This window comes from Felis catus, chromosome D4 (genome assembly GCF_018350175.1).
Source record: "Felis catus isolate Fca126 chromosome D4, F.catus_Fca126_mat1.0, whole genome shotgun sequence".
NCBI classification, from domain to species: Eukaryota; Metazoa; Chordata; class Mammalia; order Carnivora; family Felidae; genus Felis; species Felis catus.
This window is the reverse complement of record NC_058380.1, coordinates 74,106,146-74,118,384: the sequence shown is the minus strand read 5'-3', so window position 1 is coordinate 74,118,384 and position 12,239 is coordinate 74,106,146. Positions and strand designations below refer to the sequence as shown.

General features: G+C 52.2%; 1 protein-coding gene across 6 annotated transcripts in view; it reads right to left on the bottom strand.

Annotated features, from left to right (window-relative positions):
• Positions 1-12,239, bottom strand: part of COL27A1 (collagen type XXVII alpha 1 chain) — a 140,816-nt gene that overhangs the window by 101,750 nt on the left and 26,827 nt on the right. For 5 of the 6 annotated variants that reach the window (XM_045042847.1, XM_045042848.1, XM_045042846.1 and 2 more), the window contains exons 6-7: positions 3,726-3,779; positions 2,232-2,285 (exon numbers count right to left, since the gene is read on the bottom strand). In XM_045042847.1, the coding sequence (XP_044898782.1) occupies positions 2,232-2,285; positions 3,726-3,779 (108 nt within the window). The remainder of the gene's footprint in view (positions 1-2,231; positions 2,286-3,725; positions 3,780-12,239) is intronic. The other variant, XM_045042849.1, reaches the window with a different exon arrangement.

Genomic DNA, 12,239 nt, shown 5'->3' with positions numbered 1-12,239 from the left:
GCAAATGACCCTTCTCAGGTGGGGAGGTTCTTTGTCACTTGATGGTCCCACTCTTATTTGAGAAACTATTTCAATCAGCGTTGTGCAGACAGAAAGAGCTTGAAGGTCAGAGACCTGGGTTCAAATCCCAGCTCTGCCGCTTAGCGACCCTAGAAGGTATTTCCATTAAATCAGTGGCCCTCGGTCTCAGCTGCAGCTAGGAATCTTGTACCTGAGTCACATTCACACCAAATGAACCAGAATCCGTGTGGTGGGGTCCACAACCCCCCCACTGGTTCTAAGGCACAGTGGGGCTGAGAAGCACCGTTATAGACTTCATTCTCCATGAGGCCCTCGATGAGTTCATTCCCAGGGTCAGTATGGGGCCTGGTGCCTACATCTATATTTGCTAACCGATTGGAAGAATGAACGAACGAATGAATGAATGAATGTCTATTTGAGCCTCAGTTTTCTCAGCTGTAAATAGGCATAATACGGCTTTAACTCTTGGAAGCTATTGTGAGACATCAATATGACCAAGGACAGTCCCTCTTTGCACACCCTCTAATTTGTCACGCTATTGAATATGGGAACCCCCCAACCCAAACTCCCTTTCTCCTGCCGATTTTTGCCCATTCGCCATTTGTCCTTCTATTTTTACTGTTTTTCTTTTTATTATCTGTCTCCCTGTCACACACACAGGGACGCAAGCTCTGGGGAGGACAGGGATTTTTGTCTATTTGTTCAGCAACAACCCCCCCCCCCCGCCCCGCCCCATGCCTTGCATCCTGCCTGCCACGGAATAAGCATTCTACCAATGCTGTTAAATAAATGAATAAATAGGATAACTGGCGTCACACTGAGGTGACAACCAAATTTAATGTGCTGGTGAGCAAACAGAACGCTGACTTCACCCCTCACCCACTGATGTCCCCTCTCCCCAAGGCTCCCCACTCGAGATGATGCAGGAAGGCCGCGCAAGAGGATCAGGACGAAGTGGCTGCTGTTGTCACCAAAGACGCTCCTGGGAGGAGAGAGTGCTCACCAACAGTGACGTTTCTAGGTGCTATTCTAGCCCATCGGTCCTCCTCCCTGGCTCCCATCACTTGGTCGGGGTCCCTGCCTAGGGACCCGCGCTGCCCCATGCTCTGCCCACCTCCCTCCACAAGCAGGTGACCCTGGTCGGCCACAGACCAAACTCCTGCGTGTCAGCCTCAGCCGGGGCCTGAGGGGCTCGGCGTAAATGGCTTTGCCAGTTTTCCAACCGCACGGAGGCTCGTCCTCAGCTTAGAAAAGACGCCTCTCCCTTCTCGGGTAAGCTGGTCCCCCTCGGATGGGGGCTCTGGGCCCCCTCAGACATCTGCCGAGAGCAGGGAGCCCTGGAACCCAGGCAGGAGCTGGTCTAGTCTGCTTTTCCCATCTCCTGCCACCTCTACTGGACTCCCACCCCCACGCAGAGCGAGACCACCACTGGCTGCTTTATGAGCCGGTGCTGGAAAGAGACTTTTCCACTCACACCTCATCCATCAGAAAGTACTGGAGCATGGAGGGGAAGCGAGTGGGGAGAGGGAGTCCCTCTGTGTTCTCTGAGCCAGAAAATACCATGTTTCCCCAGCTCACAGACAGCCACGGACTCCTGTCTGGGTCTGGCCTTTTCAGATTTATGGCGTGGCCTGCTCTGGCCGCGGAGGGTGAAGGGGATGCAGGGGACGTGATACTCCAAGTCCCCCTGTGCCACAGGGACCCTCAGAGCAAGGACAAGACGGAGCCAGGAGATACCACATCTGTCCAGGTGAGAACCAGATGGCCCAGAGAGAGGGTGGCTGCAGCCACAGCTGGGAGCCAGGGCAGAAGCTGAAGACACGGCTATAGGCCGATGTGCCTACTGGAAACCCCATCAGCGATCTTGCAAACAGTAATGGACCCTTGACCTACATCATCCACCCCCACCACCCCTGTTTCCTGAACACCTGCTACGCGCAGGCCCCGTGCTCGGCTCATCAGGGAGAGTGACAAACCAGATTCGTACACCCTGGTCGGTGAGGCTAGACTTGGAGAGGCGGAAAATAACTAAGATGGGCCAAGGGTCCTGGAGCAGAGCGGAGGCTCCCGGCCTACAGGCTGGGGCTCCAGGAGGACTTCCTGGAATAGGCACTAGCATTGTCAGTCCCGGAAGATGAGAGAAGCTGAGAAGCTGGGAAGCTAGAGAGAAAACCCACTGGACAAAGCAAAGCGTTGAAACCAAGGTGTACCTTTCGTCCAAGAGGTCCTGGATTCCCAGAGAGCCCAGGCAAGCCCACGTCGCCCTGCAAAACACAGACAAAGGGGTGAGGCAGGGGACGGGAGCAGAGACCCTCGTGAAATTGCAGGTGTGCCCTCGTATGGCCAGCTGTCTGTGAACAGGATTCCTGGAGGCCCAGAGGCCTCTGAGGGGCGTGAGGGCGGCCGAGTGGGCAGATCCCCAGCCCCTCCCCACCAACCCAGTCACTCCACTTGACCTACTTCATACACTGGACTTTGGCACAAGCTAGCATTTAGGGAAAGGCGTGCTGCTAAAACCGTGTTTGAAAACCACTGCCCCAGGGGACACACAACTTGTCTGTCCCGTTCCGATCTGCCCTCTCTGCATTCCTGAGACACCTTCCCTTCTGCCCATTCCTCATCCATGCTGGGCAAGGTAGTCACCCAGTAGGGGACACTTCTGCCATGAGACCAGAGAACAGACAACCCAGGAGCAAGAGAGAAGCCCGGGCCCCTGGACTTTGTCAGACCCGGCTACAAATCCTGCTCTGCACCTGACCAGCTGTGTGACCTCCAGCAAAGGCCTCTGAGGCCTCTGTTTTCTCATCTGCAAGCTGGGCCCATCGGTCCTGTATGACAAGGTTTCAATGAGGAGCAAATGGGCATGGATGTGGATGTCTGTACCTAGTAAATGTTTGCTGAATGAAACAATTATCAGGGAGGGTGTGAAGGAATGAGCCACTGTTCTCTTGGGGAAATCAAAGGGAGCTGCCTCTTCTGTGTGGCCGAGCACAGGGGGCTGGGTTGAGAAGCAGTGTTCTGTCCATCAGGAGGGCTCCTGGGCTGTGTCCAGAAGGAAGCCAGACAGACTCGCGTGTTCCTTCCAAGATACGTATGTCTGAGTGCGGGGGGTCCTTAAAGTCTGGGTTCCCCTGTTCCTACCTGTCCTGTGCTCCTTCAAGCTCCTTAATCAGTTTATGGAGGGGAGTGCTTCAGGGATAGATGAAGTCCTCTGGCCTAAGTGTTCTCTCTTCCCCGAGAAACTCTGGTCTCATGGCCCCTCAGAGCTAGGGAGCCCTGAATCTCTGGCCCACCTCCTAGAAATCCACAGACCTGTCCACCCGAATTAACCTCAGAGGGGATTCTGAATGTCTGTTGGAAGCTTCCTGGCTGTATGCTCCCAAGAAGCTTCTGGATGCCAAGGGTCACCTGGAGGGCCCCGCAGAAATGCAGGGCATTACACAAAAGGTCACTCACCAAGGGTTTGTCCATAGGCCAAATCTTTTGTTGGCTTTATTGGCTGCAGCCCCAAAGAAGGTGCAGGGAAAGACCTTGGGTTTGGCATGGGGACAGCTGAAGGACTTCAACGCAAACACCAAACCCCACTCTTCCCTCGCCACTTCCCACCCCTGCCTCTGTCACACGGCGGTCTCTGCCAGGGCATGGCAGTTTCCCTACTGTCCTCTCCCCCGCTTCCCTCAATCCTGGGGTCCCTGGAAACCTACCTTTGCCCCATCGTGGGCCTTTCCTGGTGAGAGCCCTGGGTCCCCTTTCTGTCCCTGAAACAAAAACAATTCCACTTTGGCCACCAAGTCATCTAGAGAGGCCAGCTCCCCACAAGCTCTGCTCAAAGCCTTGCCTCCTACTAAAATGCCCTCCCATCCGTCCCCCCACCGCGGCTCACACACCTCCAGTGGGGTCTTCTCCAGTTCAGTTCCTCCCTGTGCTAACACCTTCCGTAGCTCCCTACTGACTGCATGATGACACATCCAAACTCCTCCTTGTGTGTCCCACATCTTCTGTCATCTGGTCCCACCCCTCCTCTGCAGACCTGGCTCTCTTTCCAGCAGCCAAACCCACAGACAGGGTCCCTCTTCTCCTCGTCAGACCACAGCCCACCCTCAGCCATGCCCTGTGCTTCCCCGCTGCCTGGTCATTGCTCAGGCAGTTACCCCCACCTAGAAAGCCAGTCCTCGACCCTCATTCACCAAGCCATTCTTCAAGACGCAGCCTGAACGCGTCCTCCCCAACCAACCGGTAGATCTCTGGGTGCCGAGTCCTTGCATGTGTGTATTGCTAAGACCGCCTCCGGGCTTGCTCCCCTGAGCTCTCAGACCGCTTCTGAGAGACACATCTAAGACGCATGACCGATTCTCCTTGAATTTCCAGTACACTCACCTCGCTATTCTCTAATTACCGAGGGTCAGTGCAGTAACACCCACTTACATCTGTGCATTGCCCTCTACCGTTTGCAAAGCCCTCATCTCATGAGATCCTCACAATAGCCTGAGGAAGCGGGCGAGGGAAGCGCTGTCACTCCCCGATACATTTGGGGAAACTGAGACTAGGAGAAGGAAAGGGACTGTCTGAGGCCCCAAGATGAGGCACCGGTGGAGCTAAGACCCCTGAAGTCGTCATTCCCAGGTCTGTGTTCTGGGATGTCCTGGGACCCGATGAGTTAGAAAAGATGGTAAACTGGGGAGAGGCCAGTGAGCAGAGGGTGCCCGGTCAGAGACAAGCACCCTTTGTGTCTAGCATACGGAAGCGTCCCCATCGTGAGGATCCTGGCTCCCAAGAGCCTGGGGCTGAGGGAAAGGGCCCGTGGGGTTCTCCAGCTGCATCTCCTACAGGGCTCCTGGCTGCCAGCCTCCTCCTTTGGCCCAACATGGCTAAATTACTCAGAAAACAGTCCTTTGGAGAGTTGGTCCACCCTGATGTCACCTTCCAAGAACCCCTGATCCCTGTCCCTCACGCTCACTCCCACGCTCCCTCCCCAGGCTGGGCCCTGAGTCAGAAGTCCTGGGGCGAAGGCACGGAATCCCAGAGGCCCCTCTGGCAAGTCACTTCACTGCTCTGAGCCTTAAAATGGGGGCTTCCCAGGACACACGCACACACAGACACAGACACACACGTGCGGGAGGGCACATGCACCCGCACTCAGACATGCACATGGGTGCACGCACATACGTGCACGCTTCCGTGCACAGGCATATGCATACACACTCTCTCGCGCACAGGTGCTCACACACACGCACACACACACACATATCCACCAGCGCCCTAGGTTTCCTGGCAAGGAGCCAGTGAGATAATGGATGTGACACATGGGAGGGGTGGTTTGGCCAACTTTAATTAATTCCCACTTGGCTCCTTTCTTCATCAGAACTCAGCCCTTCCAAATCCTGACTCAGCCACTCTCCACAAGACATTGCCACATTTGAACTGGACAGAGCCTTAAAGAGGGAAGAGAAGGTCATTCACAGCACACCTACTCCGTGCCCGGTACTGTGTCCATTAGACCTCTTAACACCCACTTGCTGCAATTCAGGATCGAGACACAGGTTCGGAGGGGCTGGGTCACAGCCTGCGGTGACACACAGGTAAGAGGCGAGGCCTTCCCAGGTTCAGCTAGCGCCCGGTCTGTCTGACTTCAAAGCACTCACTTACTCGGTTATGAATAAGAAGCCCGGATGACTCTCCCGCACTCCCTCTGACCAAATGGCAGCTGCCCCAGGCGGGAGACTGGCCCCTCCCGCTGGAACGCCAGCTCTCTGCCCACCTGGGTCCCTGCAGGTCACTTCTACAGATCCCACCCTCCGGGATCCCCCACCCCACACGGGCCACCCCTCACACACAGTCTCCCAGCCTTGGCTCCTCACGAGCCCTGCTCTGATGCCTTTTATGTCCATGGTGCAAGTGCAAGGCCAGGCTCAGGGCTACCAAGGATTCCAATGGCCAAAAAAGGACAGCAGCTTCCCCCACCCCGCCCTTGCCCACCTCAGTCTGTAGCTGGGAGAGGAGCTGGGCTTGAAATGCAGTCAGGGGTGGGTCTTCGTGTATCCTGTTGTGTCACTTCATAAAAGGTGGAACTGAGACCCCACGAGGTGACAGACCTGCTCCCTTGTCCGGGTTCCTCACCTGGGCCATTTTATAGATTTCTCTCTGCATCATGAGCAGCTAGCGCAGCGCTTGGGACATAATCCTTGCCCCAGTACAATAGCTACAAATATAGATACATACTGAACACCTACTCTGAGCCACGTCTTGGGGTAAAGACAGGGAAAACCGCAGTGGGGAACAAGACCCAGTTCATGTCCATGGGGGACTCTCGAGGGAGAAACCAGAGACGAGTAATGATAAAGAGTGCCTGTTATCATTACAGGCACTAGCATTTTCTGGGTGCTCTTCTGAGCCCTGGACACATAAATCTGTGAGCAACAATCACCATCCCCATTTCACAGATGAGGAAACTAAGGCGCAGAGGATAAGTGACTTGTCCAAAGTCAGACAATTTGTAGATGGGATTTAGACTCGGGCAGTCTGGTTCTTGAGCCCAAGCTCTTTACATTTTACTTCACTGCAGATGAAAACACTACCACCCAGTGCTAAGTGGAGTACAGGAGGAAGTCAGGGAGAACTTGACCCAGACTGACAGGAAATTCCTAAAGGGAGTTCCAGCTAAGCTCAGGCTGGAGGGAGATAAGGAGGGAGACAGATGAAGTTTTAGCTGCAGGGATGCTCGAGGCGTCCCTAGTCAGGTGCATGTGTGACTTCTGGGATGGAGAAGACTATGGCTTCCCAGCCAGACTCATGGAGATTCCCCAGTGAGAAATAGAAGGAATCTATAAAGTCTAATTAATTGCTTACCCATTGGTGAGGATGAGAGCCTTGTTGCCAACCCAGCTCTCCAGCCAACGAGCCTGTGTGACCTTGGGCAAGCCCCTTTCCCGTTCTGTGTGGGGAATAGTACTCCATCTGGACTAGTTAACAGAGCCTCTGAGAACTAGAAGACAGATGGAAAGGTATATCCTCACCCATAAATGCTACAAATATAGTGGGGGTGGTAACTATGTTGAGCTCCTTTTCTGCAGGTAGGGTTGGGAAGTAGAGAGAACAGAGGGCTCTGAGTGGCTGAGGTCTAGAGAGGGGCTGACACAAAGAAGGGACACATCACGAAGGACTGGGAAATTCTGGGCCAGAAATGCCCCATGTAAGTCATCTCTAATCCAAGTACCCAGCACAGGGCCTGGCCCAGAGGAGGCATCATAAAATATTTCACAAATGAGCACATGAGTGATTAGAATCCCAAGAGACAACTCTAGGGCTAGGGTTGGCTCAGACTGGCTTCCTCTAAAAATAACGTGGGCATCATGCATTTAGAAGTTCAGGCCAATGCAATAGGGCAAGAAAAACAAATGAGACAACTCGCCTTTGAGGAAAAGGAGACAAAAGTATGTCCCTTTTTTGCAAATGGTATGAGTGCCTGTCTAAAAAATCCAGGAGAACCAACAGAAATACTATTAAAATCAATAAGATTATTCAGTACAGGGCATGGTTATAAAATAAACACAAAAAGGACAAAAATACAAAAGTCAACAGTCCTATTCAAAAGCTGACAGCCAGCTAGAAAATAGAATGGGGAAAATATTTCATTCATAGCAGCAACAAAAATACAGAATTTCTACGCATAAACCAGAGCTGTGCAGGTCTTATGCAATAAAAGCTATAATAGTTTATTAAGAGATGGTTAAAAAATGCAACCAAATGAGATGGCATGTCATGGTTTTAGACAGGAAAACATGATATTTTAAAGATGTCAATTCCTCACAAATTAATAGACACATTTAACGCAATTCCAATAAAACCCCCAGGGTGTTTTTTAAGGAAATGATTAAGATGAGCATAAAGTTCATCTGACAGAATAAATAGCCAGAAATATTTTCAAAGAACGGGGAGACAGGGAGGAAGGCACATAGAGTAAAGATTGTAGATGTCACATAAAATAGTATTTAACCAAAACATATACAAGCAGAGCAATGACACATACTTGAATGGCCAAGGATAGACCCTGGTCTGTCATATAATAATCAGTAGAGTCAAGGTTACTTAATAAATGGTTAATATTGGGGGGGGGAATAAAGTTACAACCCCACCTCATACCAGCCCCCCATGAAGATTAATACCAGATGGTTTAAAAATTTTTTAAAGATACAAATGATACCATGAAATGACTAGGAATATAAATGAATACCTATCTGATCATGTGGTAGGAAAGAAATGTCTGCGTATAAAAGTAAAGAACAATATGGTGCGCCTGGGTGGCTCAGTCAGTTGAGCATCCGACTTCGGCTCAGGTCGTGATCTCGCCGTCTGTGAGTTCGAGCCCCGTGTCAGGCTCTGTGCTGACAGCTCAGAGCCTGGAGCCTGCTTCTGATTCTGTGTCTCCCTCTCTCTCTGCCCCTCCCTGACTCATGCTCTCTCTCTGTCTCAGAAATAAATAAACATCTAAAAAAATTTTTTTAAATAAAGAACAATAAATTTTATATATGGGTGGAACCCTCTCCAACTATCTGACATAAGTTCCTAGTAAGTGTGAGCTGTGATCGTTGGTCCAAAAAAAATAGATAAAACTTTTCTTCGTGAATATCATCATGAATACTCTGAAGAGGCAAGCAGCCAAACTGGAAAATATTTGTAAGGTAGATGAAACCTTCCTAATCTTAGCATGTAAATAGAAATAATTTTACAAATCCATAACAAAGGACAACATCCCAACCCTCCAGATAAACCACTTTGTAAATGATAAAATACAAATGGAAAACAGATGTAAGAAACACATTCTTCTCAATGATCAATGAAGTGAAGTGAAAACAAGAATAAATTATCTTTTTAAAATACCCTCCTCTGATGCTAGCAGCAGCATGAATTGGTTCAATCTTTCTAGAAGGCAATTGCTAGCAAAATAACAGTGGAACACATAAAGCTCTTGGGTACAGGGCATATTTTAAATTATTCACCTATATGTGTGTGTGCATGTATGTGTATGTACATCTATATCTTTGTGTGTGTGTATATGCAGTTTGATTAGTATATGTTATATATGTGGGGCTCCTGGGTGGCTTAGTCAATTAAGCGTACGACTTCAGCTCAGGTCACGATCTCACAGTTCATGAGTTTGAGCCCTGCGTCGCGTTCTGTGCTGACAGCTCAGAGCCTGGAGCCTGCTTCAGATTCTGTGTCACCCTCTCTCTCTGCTCCTACCCCTCTCACGCTCTGTCTCCCTCTCTCTCTCAAAAATAAATAAACACTAAAAAATAAAGTAAATAAAAAATGTATGTGTTATATATGTATATGTTAACATACATAATATACGTTAATCCACAAAGGAAGGACACAGAGCTAGCTGTGGAGCAAAATTGCCTCGTAGCTAAAAGTACATGCAGGCTTTGGACTTAGGCAGTAGAGGGTCCAAATCCCGTCTCTGCCACTTTTCAGAAATGTGACTCTGGGCAAGTTACTTAGCCACTTGGACCTTAGTTTTTTCATCTGGAAAATGGGGGTAATAACACGTATGTGAAGCTCTCGGCCAGTCCCTGGCCCAGTCCTCAAAATGAACTCAGCGCTTATCACTGGGCAGGGCCATTGCAGGGAGCTTACTTTCTTCTCGACACTTTCTAGACTATTCCACATTTTCCTTACTGAGCATGCCCAACTCCATCATCAGAGGAAGGGGGAAAGGCGGGAGCTGGGGCCTGAGAACGCTGTAGGGTTGCTTCCACCCCGGTTCCCGCCAGCTCCACCAGCAGCTGCCTGGGTCACCAGGTCTGCTCCTTCCTGCCCGCCTCTCCTCCCCCAGTGCCCGAGGGCCCATAATAATCCCAGGTAATCCACAAGAGGGATGGAGCCACCACATACCCGGAAGAGTGGGCCGGGGGCCTGAGCCTCTGGCATGGACAGCTCTAGTTTTCTTCATGGCTGGAGCCCCACCTGCTTTTTTCCCAGAGCCCCTCACCTGCCCCCGGCCCTGCATCCCACCTGACTGCACCATGGCCCATCAGCATCCCCAGCTCCAGACCTCCCCACCGGCTTCTCAGCCCTGCTTCTCAGGCTGCCTGAGTGGCCTTCACAGACCTCATCTGATCATGTCACCTCTGCCAAAACCCTGCTCACGGATTCCTATCGCTCCTTGGCTAAAGTCCAAAAGTCTTACCACCGCCTACCAGGCCTGCTACCCTCCCCAGCCACCCCCTGCCTCTGTGTCTTGTCACCCACTGCACCTCAGACCTGAGTTCAGCCCGTCTGCCCTCCGGAAAGGCACACCTCGCCTCCCAGACCAGACCAATCCCCACTGGGCTAGGCATCGGAGCAGCCCGTGTTTCTCACGTGGAACCCTGATCATGCCATAATTCTGCATTTACCAGTGCGATTAGCTTGTTTCCGCAAGGGCAGGGACTGCACTTGCTGTTGCCCCAACATTGGCCCAACACCTTGCATGTGCTGACAGCTGACCCTCCCGTAGCATTGCCACAGGCCAGCACTGCTCTAAGTGACTCGGTTACTCCTCATGACAACTCAAGGGGGCAGCTACTCTCATCATCCATTTGCTAGAGGAGGAAACTGAGGCACGGGAAGCAGAAATGATGTACCCAGAGTCACAGAACTAGGAGAGGGCAGAGCTGGGATGTGAACTTCGATCATCTGGCTCCAGAGTCTGTGCTCTTAATCACTGCCCTTCCCTGCAGCAACAACTGTGGGTTGGTTGGCTCCACGAATCAATCCCATGACTCAACACCGGGCCTCTAAACGTCAGCCAATGCCATCCTCCCAGGGTGCTGGCTTCTCTGCCTCATTCCCAAAGCCCTTGATCTCGACTCCATGTGGGGGTTGACCCTCCATCTTCTTGGTAGATTTGAGCGTGGGGTATATGGGTATATGGGCACATGGGTAAGCCTTGGGGCCTAGGGCAGGCGGGTTGGGCTGCACCTTGGCTCTGGCTTGCAGCGGCCCTGACAAGTGTCTTCCAGCAGGCAAACCCAAGGATCCAAAATATAGTCCTGTCCCTGCTGGTCATTGCCAGTAACTCGGAAAGTCACCTTGGCCCTTTGTGACCTCAAGAGGCATGAAGTCCTTCCTTTGCTCTTCTTCCCTTTCTTGATTCCGCTCAATCCACCTGACTCTCCCACCCCTCAGTCTTCATCCTACAAGACCATAAGCTCCTGACGGCCCCATCAACACACTGAAACAATGTATGCGCAGTGACCCCTCCAGACAAAGTGGAGGCTCCCTGTCACTTGGGCAGACCTTCCTGATTTTTCTATCAATTATTGAGCACATACTAGGTGCTCAATAAACGTTTGTTGACTGAAGGAAGACGAATGGATGGGTGGCCCCAGGGGCGGCTCTAGAAGCCAACATCATATGGAAGAGGAGGAGCCGGTCCAGGGCCTGCGGGAGGCCGGCCCCACAATCCCATCAGGTCACCTCCCAGGCCCAAGGGGGATCTGGGACACAGTGAGGACCCTCTCCCCAGAATCACACCCTTGGTGCAGATCCATAGCATTGTCTTCAGCTGAGTCGGGAATTCCATCCAGGGAGGGCCTCCGCTCTAACCTTGTCCTGGCCACACCACAGATCAAGCGCAGCCCAGGATCCAAGCCCAGCGAACTGGGGGCTCCCACCCAACTGGCCTGTCCTGGGGCCACCTCTGCTCACCCCTGGGCTCCAGGCCAGGTAGCAGGCAAAGGGCATGACTCCCCCTTGGAGTTTTACGCAAGCACTCGTGGAAGAAGCAGCCTCTTACTCCAGTGTATTTTCTGGAACCCACACCCTTAGTTGTTACGTGCAGAAGCAGGCTGGAATCCTGTCCAGGAGACCCTGAGTCCATTCATCCCAGCTCTATGTGGCAGGAGGCGGAGTCACCTGCTAGATACGAGCCTCACTCACCACACCCAGGGCTGCTTCTCAAAATGGAGGGAGAAGCAGCCGAGGGGCCCCCTCCTGCCTCAGCACACCTATCGGCTGGATGAGAGGGAGTGGGCTGCAGGCCAGACCAGGGCTGCCGTGGGCCTGGGGCTGAGGCCCTGCAGTGTGGGGTCAGCATGGGCCGGAGAAGGAGCCTCTGCTCCCATAGAAGCCAGGGATCACTCTGGAAGCTGGAGGGAGTGGGGAGGACCGGACGGTCCCAGCCAGACCAAGAAAAGCGCGTTCCTGAGCAGACCCGGTGATTTGGAACAGCTGTG